General features: G+C 43.2%; 2 protein-coding genes and 1 non-coding gene across 3 annotated transcripts in view; 2 read left to right on the forward strand and 1 right to left on the reverse strand.

Moving 5' to 3' along the window:
* LOC115686207 (probable polygalacturonase At3g15720) overlaps window positions 1-2219 on the forward strand; it is a 48048-nt gene extending 45829 nt beyond the window's left edge. Inside the window, exon 7 of the mRNA XM_056318909.1 lies at window positions 2169-2219. The gene's annotated coding sequence lies outside the window, so the exon portion shown is untranslated. The remainder of the gene's footprint in view (window positions 1-2168) is intronic.
* A 786-nt stretch (window positions 2220-3005) lies between these two features.
* Window positions 3006-15051, forward strand: LOC115686193 (L-type lectin-domain containing receptor kinase IX.1-like). The gene is made up of 4 exons (XM_056318647.1): window positions 3006-3362; window positions 12598-13046; window positions 13145-13858; window positions 13955-15051. Exons 2-4 carry the CDS (start codon window positions 12617-12619, stop codon window positions 14821-14823), a joined length of 2013 nt encoding a protein of 670 aa, XP_056174622.1. The 5' UTR covers window positions 3006-3362; window positions 12598-12616; the 3' UTR covers window positions 14824-15051.
* A 173-nt stretch (window positions 15052-15224) lies between these two features.
* TRNAG-UCC (transfer RNA glycine (anticodon UCC)) lies at window positions 15225-15296 on the reverse strand. Its single transcript has one exon. It is a non-coding gene; the product is annotated as a tRNA-Gly (tRNA).
* Between the last annotated feature and the right edge of the window lie 4343 nt (window positions 15297-19639).

Raw genomic sequence — 19639 nt, forward strand, 5'->3', positions numbered from 1 at the left:
AAGTCCGGTATTTTATCATCAGTATGACGTGCATTACTGGATCCATCATAACCGTTGATCATGCGGATCTCAGTCGAGGCCATCAATCAGGGTCTAGTCAAGAGTTTCTCCCTAAATGGGCCCGCCGAGATTAAAGTTCGCACCGCGTTGGGCTCACGGGGCACCCGAAAGGTTTTCTTTGTTTCTTAACTTTTTTTCTTTTACTCTTTTGTCTTTTCATGGGTGAAATTTTGCAGGGAATGTGCTTCCTCAAAATAGGGAACCATGAACTGAGTGGACTCACCCATTTGGACAGCCCAAAGACCCACCTAAGACTTCACAACTGCACTTCTGCGAACCTCACTGCCCTCCAATCCACGCCCCTGAAGACAGCCCCAACACCGATGGCATCGCCATTGCTGCCTCAAGCCACATCCAAGTCCACAACTCCACCATCAGAACTGCTAAAACTTATGCAAAAAAAAAAAAACCGACATTTAGGCTGCGTTTATTTCGTGAAAACTAATTGGTTTTGTCCTAAAAATTATTACCGGTACCACTTACAAAAATAGATAAACAAAAAAAGTTCATCGTTCATAAAAATATTTAAACATAAATTAATGTTAATAATTAAAATATTTTTTATTGAATGATTATTTCAAATCATACGAGCAGTCATTTTTTAGAATTGTTCGAGTCATACGAGCAGTCATTTTTTAGAATTCAAGCAGTCATTTTTTAGAATTGTTCGAGTCATGCGAGCAGTCATTTTTTAGAATTGCTCGAGTCTTCCCGAAAAGAAACGCTACTCAAATTTCCATGAATTTGTTGACTTTTTTACTATCCTATTGATCGAAGGACAATGTGAGCAGGCGATGATTGGATTGCCATGAAGGGTGGGTCCTCGTTCATCAACATCACTGGCATTCAATGTGGACCTGCCCATGGAATTAGGTTTGCCATCCTACCCCACATGCTAAATCCCCATAAATTCTTCCATATCTTATCCAGTTCGACCTAGAATTCTCAATCCATCGGCCGTTTGGCGTACTATCTATGAAGTCTGGATAAATATTATGAACAAGTCATGTTGAATATATCGAAAACGGAGATTGCCAAACAACGAAAATGAAGTATAAGAAAAGAAAAAAGAAAATAAAAAAAGAAAAAAAGAAAATAGTATCAAATTCAAGATGAGTAATTTCGGAAAGTACTTTCACCTACTTAGATCAGGGAATTCACTTTCCTAATCTTATACATGAGTGTTTTCCTTGACTGAAAAGTATTTTCGGTTGATTTATCTTTTTCGGCGAACCAAACGGGTGAAAGTTCGGAAAACGAATTTCTGGAAAACACTTTCTCTCAAACAAACGTACCCTTAGTGTTATGATTTTAACCTTGCAAAAATGTAATTCGGTACCCCTTTTCCCAATGACATTATTGAAGTCTTTTTCTTACCGTGTTGAGTGGATCCAAAATCAATCTTCGAGATTGCGTATTCAACTCAACTGAAAATGGTGCGAGGATCATGACATGGGAGGTCGGTTAGTGTACATCAATTTTCACTAATTAATAACAAAGTTAAGCATAACACACTGTGCTTTTTCACCCAAATCCATGTTTGCATTAATTTATTTTATAGTGAATTAATCATCTTTATTTTATGTCGTGTAGGGTGGATCTGGCTATGTTAGGGGGATCCATTTCGAAAATATTACCGTTTCCTATGCTCATAACCCGATAATAATCGACCAGGGCTATTACGTCGATCAGAAGCGCCGTTGCAAGGTAAAAACTATGTTTCCAGTTAATGCTTGCATGGCTTACTAGGGATCTTTTAAACTGTTGATGTGTGCTCGTATGGCTGAAATCATAAATTTACGTATAGAATGCATTAAAACAGCAGAACTCGTAATCCGCGTAGTGTCTCATTTGAACCGCGGTTGCAGATGGCGTCATCGATAGTGAAGGTAAGCAACATGACGTATCGAAAAGTGAGGGGGACTTCAGGGAATGAGCCGTCAATTACACTGCGGTGCACTGGAGGGACGAGTTGCACGAACATCGTGACGGAGCACATCGACCTCGACTCTTCGGAACCAGGGAAGAGGAGCTACGCCGATTGCAAGAACATCGTCGATGCTAGTTTCAATTACATCAATCCTCCCATTTCTTGCCTCACTTCGTAGGGTTAATCGTTGTAGCCGATGGCACCCGTGCAATAAATTGACCGAGTTAGTTTTTCTTATCCTAGCTAAAAATCAAGATTGTTTATACCGTTAATTTAATCATACTTATATACGTCTGGTGGTCAAGATAATTTGTACAAGTTTTGTAACTCATGGGGGGGCCGATAGGGTGTTCGAGTTAATGTTCGGGTGAAACTATTTTGACACTGCTTTTTACTTGAAAACGCACCCTTTTGAGCCATTTCACAAGCACATTTGTTTTGTTGACTTTTACTATTTTGGTAGAGCTGGAACCATAAAATCAATATAACCGCAAGTACATGAAGAAAGAGCTCTCCACGCAAGGTTGTCGGCGCTGCTATTTGCTGTGAAAATGGATAGTGCTGACACCTGAATTTTCCCGGACAGAGAAAATTTTGTTAATTACGAAAGACTGCAAAGACTCGGATCAACTCAGTTTCATCGGGATTTACTCGGGCCCGATAGAACTCGACCCAATCCGGCCATAGACCGTGTCCCTCTCTCTGTGGCCAAAATTTCCATGCCGCAGGACACGTTCCCATTGTTCAAAATCCTTCCTATTCACAATGATCGCTCGGGCGTCTATTTCTTGAGATGGTGGTAAGTGGCGCAATGGTACAAAACCCTAGAGTAGAGGACTAAGGCGTCTCTTTCATTCTCGAAGGTCGTCCTGCGTCCTACTGGGGGGGTGCACATGGAAAAACAGAAAGGGAGCTTTCTTCGATAGTGGCGTGACTTTGACGTTTTTGGAAACGAGAAAAGGACAGCACAAGGAAGAAAGGCCCACTTGTCATTCCAAAAATCTTGGATGGAGAAGGAGAGCACGGTTTTTCCCCAGGCGATTCTCCCCAATATTATCCTGGTCACTTTCCATTAGCCAGCAGTCGCCACCAGTCCGCGGTCACTGGCCACCGACGAGCTTCCACGTCGAAAGAGAGCAAGAACAGCGAACATGGACTGATCCTCGCCGTCTCAGGATCGCCGTTTCGTCGTTATCGTCAGTCCAGCTATCACAAGAAACGCTGTGTTTTCGGGCTGTGAAGATCCGAAGCAAGCCGTACGCGTTTTGAAGCTTCATCGCTGGCCGCGCACTCTCACCGGCGGCGACACTTCTGGGACCCGCCTCGTGCAAGGTTGACCGGCAACCGCAACCGAGAACTCCTCCTTGACGAGGTAATGTTGAACCCCCCTGCCTTTCCCTCTTCTGAGTGAAACGCCGAGACTCGGTTTCTTCAGTTCATGCTCGCGTCGGATCTGAATAAGTTGGTTGTGTTGAACTCGAACATTTCTGAGCGGTGTCTTTCGAGTCTGGATGTAAGTTCGAGAGCTGAAAAGGTCAATACTTTTTCCTCAATCCACGTTCATAACCCGTTCCTATAAGAATCCAGTGCAAGTTAGTTTCGTTTTTCTGTATAGCTCGAGAGCATACTGGCCCGGATTAAGTCACCTTAATTGATTTTCAAAGGGTTTTTTTTGGGGGGCATCATCCGTTTGCTCTTGGGTTCTATGCTCCCGAGGTCACCAACGGCGTTTGTTGGCGAGTTGATGATGCCGTGTTCATGGCCCGAGTGTCGACCGCTATGTGCATCTACACCGGTTTGCTTACGGCGTCCCCTTTATCTGCTTGTCTTGACCATGCCGTGCATGCGTGAATTGTCAAAGCGGTCGATGATGGAGGTGGGTATTGATGGCCGTCAGTCTCGGGGTAGGTAAATCCGGTGGTGAGCGTAGGCGATGCTCGGTTTAAAGGTTCGGACGCGTGGAACCCCGTTTCTTTTTTGTGCTCATAAATGGTCAAGGTTTATTGTAAAAGAACAGGGGTTGCAGTTCTGGGAGAAGTAGGAAGTGAGCTTTGGAAGAAGATGAGAACAAAAGGAAGAGGGAAATGGGTGGTGTCGTAGGTGGGGCTTAAGTGACATTTTTTTTGACAAATTTGGACTTGTCTAATTTGGGGAGTTTAGGCCTAATTAGGTATTGATGATTGTTGGGATTAATTGGTTTGATATATTTGGGCTTAGTTCTAGTTGTAATTGGATTGGTGATTTTTGGGCTTGAATTGACTTGATGGATCCGGGCTAGTAGGGGCTTGGTTGATTTTTAGAGGAAATTGGGGTTTTGAATTTTTAATTATGTGAAGCCCATGCCTAATCCTACACGCGGGTAATAATTTTTTAAAAAAAAAGTTTAAAAAAATTGAAAATTAAGAAAATCAGAAAATGGCCAGGACTAGAAGCCTTGATTAGGTTGTTAAATCTTAGTAATAGATTTAGTTTAGTTTCAGTTGGGTAACATAATTTTTAGTTTAGGAGTTTTAGTAGTTACTCTTACGAATGTGCAAAAAAATCAGGAATTGCCCGGAGCCGAATCGGACCCACCCAAAACCGGCGGTTCCCAGTTCAAATTTATTGGAACTAGTGAGTACTGGTTCGATTCCCGGTTCTAGGTGTGGAACCCCAACCAAACCTGACGACCGGTATATATATATAATTGTTTAAAAATTTTATGTTTTCATATCAAAACCCTAGTTTCCTCTTCGTCTCTCTCCGTCTGTCACCTCACTCATTTTGTGATCTCCGTATAGATTCCTCAAAATCATGGAGAACTCCTACCTCAACGTAGTTTCTAAGGCTACGTCCATCTCACCACCTTCTTATCTTCCATCAGAAATATTATGAAGGAGTAGCAAGGCAAATGACATTTTCTGTGACTTTTGCCGAAGGTGCCTTGGATGACCCAAAGAACCCAACCTTTCAAATACACTTCTTCCAAAGCCAGCCTTGCTAGAAAGCTATAGGAATAAAAGCATACACAAACAAATCACAGCAAGGGAAGGTGAACTACTCCGCTTTGGACATATGAACTGCATGAATTTGTTGGGGACATTTTGACCAGTTCCATGGACTCACCCGCGAACCGAACTGGACCGGCGGTTTGGTTCCCAAGTGGGTTATGGAATCAACTGCCGGTTCCCGGTTCTAAATTTTCGGAACCAGTTCTTAGTGGGCGGTTTTCGATTTCAGTCTCACCTTGAAACCGATCACCTCTAATTACTTTTGGTATAGCTTAGGCTTTAGATAGATTAATCTTTTAGGTAAGAAATTGAACTTAATTTGAACTTAGCTCATGGGGTTGCCGTCCTGGGGCATAATAACAAGGCCATGTGTATTCTATGCGTGGTGCTTCATTGAGTCTACTGTCCTACACTTCGCTTTTATTGCATTAATTGTGATTGTCTACTTTTCTGTGATTGTGCAATCATGCATGGATATCATTTAGTGGCATATATTAATAAATATGGTCAAAGATTGCCCGAATCATTTAGGTAACAAACCAATTAAGTTAGGGTACTGAAAAGACATTAGTTAGACAATTAGTGTAACCAAGTCTTTAATCTTATCTCTGATTGCTCAGGAAGTGAGGTATCCTCCATACCTCACTTGGCTCCTAGCCTGCCTTATAGGCTAATGGCGACTCCTAATTTTGTTTTTTGGTCTAAAGTGGCGACTCATATTTAGATTAGACTTCATTGATAGATCAATTTCAATCGTAATTTCCCAATGTCGAGCGAGGTAAGGGTTTGGGAGAACCCGCATCAATTGAGGACCAATGATCCCAAACTCGGCATTACCTCTAAACCCGTCATCTCCATGACATGCCCGTCGAGAGGGACGCGATAGATAGTGCTAGAATTATAGGCTCTTTTTTTTTTGTATGTGCTAGTATTTTAGACTTGATTCGCAGAATTATAAAAAAGAATCTTGTTAGATGATTGGATATTACTTGGTACATCGTTCTTATTAGTAAGTTTTAGTGTCTCCAGCCAGTAGTATGCTATATGCAATTTGAGTAATCAGACAATGATGTGGTACTTCTATTCATATATTAATAGTCACATAAGCAAAGATTGAAAGGACGATTAAAGTCTAAAACACATGAGTACGAGACACCAGTGAAAATAATAGTCGGAATACTTAACTTATATAGAAAACGATGAAAAGGAGAAATGCACAAAATGAAATTTGACATGTACTATGATATCATATTAAAAAGAAAAAAATTTCAAATACCCTCCTCATTTTTCACTTTTTCACTCTATTACAACTTTCTCTCGTTTATTTTTTTGAGGTATAGTGTATTAGGAGTTTTAAAACTTGTTGTGAAAGTGCAATTAAGTCCGAAAACTTTCAAAAAATGCAATCAAGTTCTGAAACTTATTAAATTAATGCAATTAAGTCCTTCTGTTAACTCCACCCTACAGCTAACATAAAATGCCGATTATTATTTTCTCTTTCTTACATAGCACTAGCAGTGACGTCACTAAAACATGAAACATAGAGCTAAATGGTATCGTTTTGGTCCAAATCTTTCTTTTTAAACCCAAATTTGAGTTAAAGTAGATGAAAAATAAAGGCTAAATTTAAAAAAAGAACACAAAAAAAAAAAAAAAACAGGCGAGGGCTAGCCCTCACTACTATCATGCCACTATCACTTGAAAATGCTCAATGATGCCCGATTATCCTTAACTAGGTCTCAAGCTCACGGCCACCAGGTCTCAGGCTCACGGCACCAGATCTTGGGTCGCTACCCCTTGCCTGTGGTTCAGAGGGTCGTTGGGCATTGTTCGGGCGTCGGGCACGAGGAGGGCCTATAGGATCTCACCTTGTTTTTTTTTCTTTTTTGTGTCTTTTTTTTAAAATAACCTTTTATTTAAATTTTGGATTAAAAAGAATTAGATTTGGACCAAAACGACGTCATTTTAGTCTTATATTTTATGTTTAGTGACGTTAATGTCACGTTCGACAAAGAAAATAAAAAAAATAAAAAACAATGTCAGTTTTTTTTTCATTAGTCAAGTTGGATAGAGTTAACAAAAACACTTGATTTGCACTAATTAATAAATTTTAAAACTTAATTGCACTTTTGAAAGTTTCAAGACTCAACTGCACATTCGTGATAAATTTTAGGACTCCAAGTATATTTATACCTTTTTTAAAATACCATTCTGCATCTTAAGACAGACAAATTATGCGAAGAACCAAATTACCCTCCCTTACAAAAAAATATCAACCTAACTCTAATACTATCAACCACAGAGTCATACCGAATCTCCACAGCTTTGCTGTCCGGCACAAGCCCACCGCTCTCTCTCTCTCTCTCTCTCTCTCTCTCTCTCTCTCTCTCTCGTGAAAGGGCATGGCGACCTCATGTCTCGGTTGTCAAGGTGCCCGTAACCTCCATTCAAGCTCACCCAATTTGCATGACCTCATATCCAAGTTGTCCGTGGTTGATGACGACCTCATATCGAGGTCACCACTGGGGCGACCTCACATGCATTGTTGAAGGTCGTGCCAGGTCGTGCATGAGAGAGAGAGAGAGAGAGAGAGAGAGAGAGAGAGAGAGAGAGAGAGAGGTGCTACAAAAAAAGGTGAAGGGCGGTGGAGGCCATGGAGACAAATGTTACGTTTGGTTCAACTTTCCCAAGGATCTTTAAGCCTCCGAAACCCCTTCGGAAAAAAAGTGAGACGTTTGGTTCAGCTTTGGGAACTTCTTTGGCCAAATGCTAGCATTGATAAAGCTGAAAGCTCAAGAGAGCTCCCCACCCACTTTGGCTTTTAGCATTTGTGGAGGCCATTTATAGGGTTAAATGATTTTTTTTCCTTCCAAGACTACCCTCACCAATTTTTTCATTTTTGATTTTGCCCTCGTTGTTACTGTTCATATTCTTTGCGCGAGGGCGGCTGGCGAGGCCAGATCTGGCCAGCATGAGGTTGACAAGAGGCCAGGGAGGTCACATGACCCAGGCGACAGTTGCTTTGTAATCATTACGCTGAAGTGGTCAATTGCGCAATGCAACGAAACATGTCATTTTCCAACTTGCATGGACGCATTATGCATTGACTAGGATAATAACAAAACCGCAATTTGTTCTTTTGGGCTTCTGCTCCACCTGCATCGACCTAAGTCGAAGGCCTCTTCAGCTTGTCATTGAATAGCTTTCTGTCTCTATTATCTCCATCTCTTAACCGGACAAGAGATGGCATCTCTTCTAATCAGTGAAAGTCAATTCTTGGGGGATGAAAGTGTTGCGGAAGCCAAGCGATCGAACAATAAAATTGACAGAGTAAGAAAATAAATCGGACACCAGATTTACGTGGTTCGGTCGTAGTGACCTACGTCCACGGGGAGAGCAGCACGGAATTCCACTATAGATCAAGCGATACAACGAAGATTACAACCACACTCGAGTCACTCAAACACTCTAAGTATTTCCAAAGTCCCAATTACACCCAATAACGCACGCAGTGTTTAGCCTCAAATTACTCACGAAATAATCTCTCAATCTCGCGAAGGAATTTTACACAAATCTTATCACAAGATTTAATCGCTACGAACACTTGAACTCTTGATATAATTCCACGAAGAAAATCCACACCAAGCACTCGATTGAACACGGCGCTTCAAGAATCAATTCTTCGTTCTGGACATGGACTTCATGAGAACCACGCCGCTCTTCATCAACTATTGCGCTCCGAAACCCACAATCTACTTTTATATGTATGGTCAGGAAGAGGATGTGGCCAACTCAGAGTTGGATTTGGAAATTTGGATGACTCGATCAACCAAGCATGGCTTGGAATTTCCTTTGTTGATCGTGACTCCTACAGGAATTAGGAAAGAATATTTTATTCTTTCTATTTTCCTTTTCTTTTGTTTGCTGCCAACTCTTGCATGTTAGGAAAGCAAATTTCCAATATTTCCTTTTGCTCGATTTCGAACATCCGCAAAATATCAATTCGGAATATTCAGATTTTCGTTTCGAGCTCAAACTCGAGACATATTTTTAACAATTTCCACCTTGGCTCAACGTTTGAGCCAAGTCACAATCGCTTTGATAGAAATCCGAATTTCGCTACTACTCTCCCATAGCCCCCGATGGGCTCAATCGCCACAGACGTCTTCCAAGTCCAAGCCTCGCTTGAACTTCGCCATAGCCGTGGACCTCATCAGAACACTAACTCCATATGCACCTTTAACTGCTCCACAAGGATTTTCCGATACAATTTCCTCAATTGCAGATAAAGCAAAACCATCATTGCATCTATATCTGTCAGGAGATCGAATACGCATCTTGTCAATATCAGCAGTTACAGCAACTGTTGGCTCAATAGGCTCCACCTCGCTATAAGCACCATCCGTGTCGATTATTTGGCTAGCACCCGCTACCTCAGGAGTTTCTGATTGCAACTCCACCTCAAGCTGAATACCGTTTAGATCCGTATGAACACTGCTATTAACAGTCCTAGCCAGAAGTACTGGAGACTCGTCAAATGTAACTTCTCTGCTGATAATAGGTGAATTTAATTCCGGGCACCACAACTTATAGCCCCGCTCACCTTGTGCATAACCTAGGAACATGCACTTTCTTGTCCTTCCATCGAGTTTACCATCACTAACTCGAACATAACATGGACAACCAAACATTCTAAGAATAGAATAATCAGCAATGTTACCTGACCACACTTTTTCGGGAGTCCGACATTCAATTGCAGTTGATGGGGATCTATTTTTCAGGCAGCTCGCCGAACTAAGCGCATCCACCAGGAATCTCCTAGCCATACCAGCACTACAGAGGATTTTATGAGCTGTTTCTAGTAATGTTCTGCTCATCAACTCCGTAACCTGTTGTGGTTCAACGGCACTAGTGCGGTGTTTCACTATGCCTTCCTTCATGCAGAATTCGTTTAACATCTTCGAGCAAAACTCCATACTACTGTCAGTCCGCACTTGCTTGATCGTTCTATCAGTCTCCTTTTCGATCAAAGCTTTTAACTGTCTGATTCTAACAACAGCATCAAACTTGTGCCTTAGCACAAATACCCACGTCTTCCTCGAGTAGTCATCAACAACTGTTAGCATAAATCTGGCACTCTTCCTCGAAGGAAATCGCGACAACCTGCGAACATCTAAGTGAATTAATTCTGCAATATCCGTGGTTTCCTTAACAACCGTACTAAACTGCACTTTCCGCCGTTGATCTAAATCACAGCACCTGCATACATTCAGTTCGTTAGCTACATAACCACATAACAAATTCCTTTCACTTAGACCTATAGGCTTATCTCTCTAATGTGCCCCAAACGCATATGCCACAATTCAGACTCTCGAACCGATGCATCCGACGTCTCCGCAGCGAATTCCATCACTGTCTCACCTTGAAGCTCATGCAGGCCACTATGCTTGATTCCTTTCATCATCACCAAGGCACCTCGAACAACTTTCAGAAGTCCACATTCTAAAGAATACAGACACCCAGCTGAATCTAGGGCACTCAAGGAAATCAGATTTTTCTTCAACTCTGGAACATGCCTTACTCCAATCAATGTCCACACAATACCATCATACATTCTGATTCTGACATTACCAACACCAATAACATCGCATTCAGAATTGTTCCCCAACTGCACTTTACTACTATCCGTGCACTGATAAGTAGTAAACCAGTTCCTATTTAGTGTAGCGTGAAAAGAACAACCATAATCCATAATCCATTCGCCAAACGACGAATTATCAGTGACAGACAAGACATAATCAGCATTATCCGAATTACTGTCTGCTATAGCAGCAACATCATCCGCAGACTCAACTCTAATTCCATTACCCTTGTCGTTTTTCAGCTTAAGGCAATCCCTTCTAAAATGCCCCCTCTTGCCACAACTCCAACAAACAACACCACCAGTCCTAGACTCACTTCGTCTATTCGAGTTCATACTACTCCTGCTAACACGTGTACCAGTTCTTCCTCTATTTTCACCTACTAAAACAGCAGATACATGTTCGCCAGATTCTCTTCTACGGATGTCCTCACTCAGAATTAAATCTCGAACACCATCAAATGTCAAACTTGTCGATCCAGAGGAATTACTAGCAGCAGTAACAGTAGTATTCCAACTATCGGGCAATGAAGATAATAGAATCAAAGCACGTACCTCATCTTCAAAGTCAATCTCAACTGAACTCAATTGACTAACGATCACATTGAATTCATTAATATGATCAGCAACTGACGCACCTTCGCTCATCTTCAAATTAAACAGACGTCGAATCAAATAGACTTTGTTGATTGCAGAGGGCTTCTCGTACATGTCCGACAGGGCTTTCATCAAACCCGCAGTGGTCTTCTCATCACGATGTTAAACGCGACGTTACGTGACAACGTTAGCCGAATAACACCCAAAGCTCGTCTATCCAGCAATTCCCAATCAGCTTGCTTCATCGTCTCTGGCTTCTCCCAAGACAAGAGCAAGTACAGTTTCATCTAATATAGATTATCCTCAATTTGCATCTTCCAGAAACCAAAGTCCTTCCCATCAAATCTGTCGATTCTCACTTTTCCTTCTTCTATCGCCATCGATTCGCTTCAACTTAAGCAAGCCTAGCTTTGATACCAATTGTTTCGGAAGCCAAGCGATCGAATAATAAAATTGACAGAATAAGAAAATAAATTGGACACTAGATTTACGTGGTTCGGTCGTAGTGACCTATGTCCACGGGGAGAGCAGCACGAAATTCCACTATAGATCAAGCGATACAACGGAGATTACAACCACACTCGAATCACTCAAACACTTTAAGTGTTTCCCAAACACCAATTACACCCAATAACGCATGCAGTGTTTAGCCTCAAATTCCTCACGAAATAATCTCTCAATCTCGCGAAGGAATTTTACACAAATCTTATCACAAGATTTAATCGAACACTTGAACTCTTGATGTAATTCCACGAAGAAAATCCACACTAAGCACTCGATTGAACACGGCGCTTCAAGAATCAATTCTTCGTTTTGGACATGGACTTCATGAGAACCATGCCGCTCTTCATCAACTACTGCGCTCCGAAACCCACAATCCGCTTTTATATGTATAGTCGGGAAGAGGATGTGGCCGACTCAGAGTTGGATTTGGAAATCTGGATGACTCGGTCAACCAAGCATGGCTTGGAATTTCCTTTGTTGACCGTGACTCCTACAGGAATTAGGAAAGAATATTTTATTCTTTCTATTTTCCTTTTCTTTTGTTTGCTGCCAACTCTTGCATGTTAGGAAAGCAAATTTCCAATATTTCCTTTTGCTCGATTTCGGACATCCGCAAAATATCAATTCGGAATATTCAGATTTTCGTTTCGGGCACAAACTTGAGACATATTTTTAACAGAAAGAACCATCAATCCGAATGCAGCCAAGAACAAGAATTCAGTTCTTTCCCCATCCCATCAGTCCACAGCACTCGCAACTTTCAATTGCATCACAATCTCTTGACTCGCGTCGCCGCTCAACACAACAAATTAGGAAGCAACCTATGATGAACCGTTCTATATATGCACCAACAATGGCTCATCTGGTGTTTGCAGGGTCTCTCGTGTCCAAACCATGTTCTTGCTTCTGATCCTGGTGTCGCTCTTCCTCAGTTCTCTGCAAGCTTATTCTTCTGCTTCCTCTTCAAGTCTTGAGCCTGCAAATTTCTTTTTCGCTTCTTTCACCGGCTCTTGCGCCGGTGAAGAGCTCATTTGCATGGGCTCGGCGAGCATGCAAGATGGGTATTTGAACATCACACCGGAGCTGGAGGAGCTGGGTAATTCAAGCCCGAATACGACAAACAAGGTAGGGCGGGTTCTTTATTCCCGGCCAGTGGTTGCTTGGCCTGCCATGATCTCCACCACGTTCACCGTCAGGATCACCACATTGCCGAATTCCACAGTCTCTGGCGACGGGATGGCTTTTCTTTTCGCGCAGGACAATAGCTCCTCACCACCGAACAGTTACGGCTCGTTCATGGGGATTCTTGATGAGTCCACTCAAGGTACTTCTACCCAATCCTTTGTTAGATGAATACGAAATCTGTGGACTTTGATGTAGATTGTTGATCTAAAAACAATTTCTCTTCGACTGAATATATAGGCGGAGTTGTTCGACAACTAGCCGTGGAGCTGGACACCTACATGAACGAGTTTGATCCCGACGGGAACCACGTAGGCATAGACACGACGAGCACTATTAGCCCAGTCGCTGCCCAAAGCCTAAACAGCACAGGAGTGGACCTAAAAAGTGGAAGGGACATCAGAGTCAGAATTGACTATGACGGCTATAAACATAAACTCCAAATCTCAGTGGCGTATTCTGGGAATTCGCTTATAAGTGTTCTCAATCATTCGATCAGAATGTTGGAAACGGTCCCTAGTCTCGTGTATGTGGGCTTTTCGGGATCTACTGGTCCTCTTCCCGAAAGTCACCAGGTCATTAACTGGGCATTCAGCTCTTTTCCTATATCTTTGGAGGAGGAGCGGCTCAAGAGAGGCAACAGGATCAAAACCATACTGGTTCTGGTTGTGCCAAGCGTGATGATGCTATCGTTCATCGTGATATGCATCTGCCTACTCGTTAAGAAAGCACAGAGGAAGAGAAACAAGAAGAACGCCGACATGGAAAACCAATCAAGGTTGGCTGCAAACGTTCCAAAAATGTTCACCTACAAGGAGCTAGCGAAGGCCACTCACAACTTCAGCAAGGAGAACCTGCTCGGCACCGGCGGTTTTGGAAGCGTTTACAAAGGGGTGATCTCAGATCCTCCGGTCGAAATAGCCGTGAAAAAGATCTCGGCAACCTCGAAACAAGGTCTGTTTCTTTACAAAGATCCTCTGTGAAATAGTTCTCGATTTCACGATCTCTCAATTAACTTTAGGGCAATTTTTTCAACCTCAAATTCAACAGGTGAAAGAGAGTATCTGGCAGAGATATGCACAATTGGGAGGATGAGGCACAAGAACATAGTACAGCTCCAAGGTTGGTGCCACGAGGGGGAACAACTTCTACTAGTCTACCCATATATGGCCAACGGTAGCCTTGACCACTACATCGGCAAGCAGTCCCTCAGCTGGGAGACCCGGTACGAGATCCTGATTGGCCTGGCCTCGGCGCTACTCTACCTCCACGAAGAATGCGGGAACCCTGTGGTCCATCGGGACGTCAAGCCAAACAATGTCATGCTGGACTCCAACTACAATGCCTACTTGGGTGACTTTGGGCTCGCAAGGCTGCTCCAGAACAACTCCTCAGTGACAACCATGCTCGCGGGCACCCCTGGGTACCTGGCCCCAGAGGCAGCATACTCAGGGAAGGCCACGCCGGAGTTGGACGTGTACAGCTTTGGGATGGTGGTCCTGGAGGTGGTGTCCGGGAGGAGGTCAAATGGGATCATGGAAGAGAACAATTTGGTGGATCATGTGTGGAGTCTCTACGGAGGAGGCTCACTCTTGGAGTGTGTGGATGGGCAAATGGAAGGCCAATTTGAGGATGAGCAAGTGAAGAGGGCGCTGATAGTAGGGCTTGCTTGCCTACACCCGAACTCTGCGTCCAGGCCGACGATGCGAAAGGTGGTCCAGATCTTCCTGAACCCAGACGAGCCACTGATGGAGTTGCCCAAGTCCCGCCCCAGCGTGGTCTACGTGCCGGTCTCATTCTCGGGCGCGGCCACCGTCGCCCTCTCCTCCAGGACCAGGTCCACCTTCTCTCCCTCACTGCGCAATTCGCTGCACGAGATAGAACTCGAGGAGCAACAGGGGATGCTGGGGTTGCGCTGATGGCCACGAGAATTAAAGACCGTATCAGAAAATTCCACGCGATTCACGTCCTAATCATACAGGAATGAGTTTTACTATGCTACAATGTTGTGCAGGATGAATACTCTTTGAAGCTAGCTGTGTTGTATTTTACATTCCTCTGTGAATATCTACATCCTTACATGAACTAGGGAAACGCCAGTATGTACGTTGTTCGACAAAAATGAAATCGAGCTGGAGTTGGTTCAAGTCAGGCGCCCTCATTGCAGGAATTACATGGAGCATACAAAGAAGACCCACTTGAATGAGCAACGATTTACATATGTTGATTCGCATGGTTTTGGAAATTCAAGGCTCAAATTAGTCTAATGAAAGAAAAAATAATATGGGAAAATGGAAGACGTTCAAAAAGCAAAACGACGTGCGTTTGCCGGGAGTCGAACCCGGGTCTATTGCTTGGAAGGCAATTATCCTAACCGTTGGACTACAAACGCTTGCTGCCCTCTGTGAACTATATAATTTTATAAAGATTCTATTTATTTCTCCGAAATCCACCATGGCCTAAACCGCTTACTAACCAATGGGCTGATTAGGCTCGAGCATTGTGGTCAATATAAGAGCAGCGGCGGACATCCAACGAATGCGCGTGACCATTTAGGGTCGCCTGCCGGTGCCGCCCGACACATCACAAGAATGGTTGGTCCATCTTCGCCTGGTCTAGAACAAGTCGGAAAGCCAAGATTCTCGAGTCAGCCTCGGGTACTCCACATTGGATTGCCGGGCGACAAGCGGCAAATGCTCCTTTTGTGACGGCATAAGTAGTTCTCCGACTCTACATTCGAATTAGGCAGTGGGGCGCTTATTTAGAGGACGGGCCTCAGCTCGTTCCTAACCTTGTTATGGAGCGCGAGTTTTGACTCCAAAGATCAAATGGAGAACGCATCCCAAATCATATCATAAACTCTACGCGTCACTGACGTTTAGGAAAAGGATTGGAATATAGTAGCCCGCGAGCCTCCAGTAATCTTGTCGGTGGTACGGCCAACTTCAGGCCCATCATACAGTGACTCAATTGATGAACACGACAGTAATCTTCTATTCTTTCTGCAATTAACTCTCGCTCAATGTAAAAGATAACACATCCACTCTCTGAAAACAATTGGGATGGCGGAAGATGAGTTGAATCACAGTGAGATCCTATACAAGGTGGTCGATCAAGCTATGGTATCAGTGATGCTGAGGAGCAATGCATGCAACTCGATGGATCAAGCTCAAGATCACAAAGATAAAACCCTCGTTTATGTTTGCACCCTCAGGAAGATGACTTTCATCTGTTTCTACACTCCGGAGAGCTGAGCATGGTTTCTACCCTACGAAGTAACTCACGACTCATTCTCTCATCGGATATGGGATTGGCTTGTTATCAGAATCGATCTCGATCATGGGTTGAAGTTCAAACCCTCCCATCTTACACTTCAAGCAATTCCTCCCATGGAAGCCGTGCGAGTCATGCCCTCTTTCTGAGTAAATGCATAAGCGACGATGGAAGCTAAAAGCTAAAGGCTGACTGTCTTTTTTAGCTGTAAAAGGGAGGGGGTCAATGGAGGGACCGTGCGACTCGTTTGCCCTCAGATCCACCGCCTGCTCAGTCCCCCCGTTGCACGGATCGCTGTCCCCACCGGTTTCCACTGCGGTGCCGTTTCCATCTCGTTGTCTTCCACGTGTGCATGTTTCGTGGGAAAAAGTTTTCTGATACTGCTGCAAGTTCGAGGAAGAAGGAAGGCGACAGCGAAAGAGCTCGGCTCGATTCAACCGCTTTTGTCTTCGTTTATCTTCATGTAGAGACTTTCCAATTTCTTCCAGAGACCGGCCGCTGTTTCCTCATCGGCGACTTTTCGCAAAACTTTGTCATCTAGAGACAACTAGATCGCGCTATGCGCCTTCTCGTCCATCTCTTCAATCTCAGCCGAGGTCATATCGTCTGGATATTTTCCGTCCAGCGCCCTAACCGTACCCTCTCGCCTCAATAAAGCCTTCATCTTTATTCTCCATAATCCGAAGTTGTTCTGTCCGTCAAAAGATGAGATCTGAAACTTCAAAGATGCCATCTCAAAGAACCCTAGAATCGAACTAGGCTCTGATACCAGTTGTTGGAAACAACCGCGGAAAAATAAATACATAACACAAGGATTTACGTGGTTCGATCACAAGGTGATTTACGTCCACGGGCAAGGCAAAACAAGATTTCACTATATTCAAAGAGAGTACAATTTTCAGAAGTCGAAAAAACGACTTAACAAAACCTCACGACTCACAAATCTCTCACAAAACGAAAATCTCTTTATCAATGAAAAAATCTAGCCGCAGTATAAATAGTGCTCCCCAAAAAATTTCCTCGGGGGCATAGCCTCCGAACCCCCCAAGACATTTGTTCGCTTACTCCAGCTTGGGCGGTCCACCATAGAGATTTGTTCGCTTGCTCCAGGTTAGGCCTATCGGCCCAACCCTCCGCGTCACGAACTAAATCTCAATTTTTCTCCACTTTTGGATCGCTCAAAAATATGTCGGGTCGGGTGATGAACCGGACCGAGTACATAAAATTCAAGACATATTTAACAGTTTAATTTCCCGTGCTGATGCAGGAACTGGGACAGGCCGTTCCTCGGGAGGGACGAGTCAACGCATTTTAGCAGCATCGCCCCTCGAAAGTTCTACCGGTGAAGGGAAGCAAATGTGCACGTCCTCTTTTGTTGGCTTCGCTTCAAGATCGATCAAAACTCATGTTGTGACCTAGTCAGCTTTTATATATCGAAAAGATATAAGAAAAGACTGTCTTTTCTTCGAGGAATTGAAAGTTACCCTATCCGATGTTGCAAATTGCGTGTAAACTGCTATAATTCATGATATCAGGCATATCAGATTGTACGGACTTAACCGGTTCACGGGACTTGCAAGGTACTTTATAAATCTCCATAGAAAAAATATATATATTAACGACAAGTGAAAAATTGTATTAGAGTTTGAAAAATTGACTCGTATTTGTTCGCTAAAAATAGTCCACAATTAAGGGTGATTGGTTCCCAGCTCGATATGGTTTCAAGGTGGAATTGAAAACCAGACCGAGAGAACCGATTCCCAAAATTGGGAACTGGGGGTTGGATCAATATGTCCTAGAACTGGGAATCGGAACGGACCACCACCAGTCCAGTCTGATCCAATAGAACTGGTCATTTTTTTTTCTCACTACTTGATACCATATGGTTTGAAAGTAGAGTTGCATTCCCCATGCCGACTACACATAATTACAAAAACAAGCGTGCAATTCGAGCCAATATGATAACAAATTATGTTTCCCATACCGACTACACATATGTTCTAAAATTGGAATTGTATTCCCCATGCCGATTGCATATAATTACAAAAAAAAGTATATATATTTGGTTTGGTCTGATTCAGTCCGGTTTCCCTTGGAACTGAGAACCGGAACGACACTCATGGGAACCGAATCAAACTAGCTGGTCCGGTCCGGGCGATTCCCAATTTGGGCGATCAATTTTGCACACCCCTAATCACAATTACCGTCTACTAAACAGTATTGGATAACAAATTGCATTAACAATTTACGAAGTTACACTGCAATCGTTGTACTTGATTGGCAGACGATTACAACCAACAAAGGAACATGAACTCAGCTTATTGAATCACTACAAAGCAAGACCACAGTATGTCGACAACATGAAAACTCAAACTACAAGAGCAAGGGTAGATGCACAAGGAAGTCATGTAAATAAATCTCCTGAAAGTACAGGAAATAAATCTCGTGCTGTCGGTGTTCGTGCGTGTCTCTTCCTCTCCATATGCAGGCCTTTTATATTCCATCGGTGACTGCAATAATTGCTTGACTCGACTTCAATAATTATTTGACTGAAAAAACTACTTGACAACAACTGTCAATTGACACTATTGGCAACTATTTCCGCTTTGTTTTTTACCCTTTTTTTTCATTTGAGTTCAGCCAAACTTCGTGAGTCGATGTCCATGTTTCTTGACTCGACTGACATCAACTTGGCTATCAATTGATAGATGGAACTATTCCCATTTGGTCGACTTTTTGGCATCTCACAATCAAAGCTAACATTTGACTATCCACCATATTCACAATCAATATAATATTAAATTTGTTGGTCAACATTACTCTTCTTTCGGAGATGCTCAATATGTTCAATTTCTCGGTTAATACGCACAGTTAGTCTTGACCTCGTTTAGTCGATAACTTTGCTTGTATCATTACGGCCAGACTTAAGAGCTTCCTATTTGTCTCAATGGCCAATGGCATCTACTGCTTATTAACTTAACTATTTGTCATCAAAGTTGGCACTTTTACGGTGCCGACAACATTATAAAAATTTTGAAAATCATTTTCTAAAATCCCCCTCGATCTCCATCACATTTCGTTGGCCCTAATTCTAACATTATACTCATCCTAATCATCATTTGGACTCAAGACCTCACAGCTGAAACCGGACCCAAGTTCATAGTAGTCTCGACCCTAAGTGCTTGCCCCCGAGCGCTAGATGCCTTCAGTTGGAGGTCTTGGGATCCTGAAGCCCAAACTCCGAACCCGATATCGAACTCGCCTCTTTGGTGCCCATACTAGTAGTCTTAGGACCTCGGCAGACTAATGGTTAGACTCACCCGCTTTCACGGTCAAATAGTACTCAATGATCCAATTAGGCCGTCCTAGATGGTTAGACCGGGTACCCAACGTCTAGACCCTGGACCTTGGTGCTTGGACTCAAAACCCCTGCCCTGTACCAAAGTATGCGGACCGGGGAGC

The sequence above is a fragment of the Syzygium oleosum genome, unplaced genomic scaffold, assembly GCF_021117445.2.
Source record: "Syzygium oleosum isolate NSW1041296 unplaced genomic scaffold, Sole_v2.1 Sole_v2.16, whole genome shotgun sequence".
Taxonomy (NCBI): Eukaryota; Viridiplantae; Streptophyta; class Magnoliopsida; order Myrtales; family Myrtaceae; genus Syzygium; species Syzygium oleosum.

Excerpts from the sequence above, each read along its gene's own strand:
- LOC115686193 (XM_056318647.1), top strand. The coding sequence starts at position 12,617 with ATGTTCTTGCTTCTGATCCTGGTGTCGCTCTTCCTCAGTTCTCTGCAA. Across the intron at positions 13,047-13,144 it reads TCTTGATGAGTCCACTCAAG|GCGGAGTTGTTCGACAACTA; the intron begins GTACTTCTACCC and ends CTGAATATATAG. Across the intron at positions 13,859-13,954 it reads CTCGGCAACCTCGAAACAAG|GTGAAAGAGAGTATCTGGCA; the intron begins GTCTGTTTCTTT and ends CAAATTCAACAG.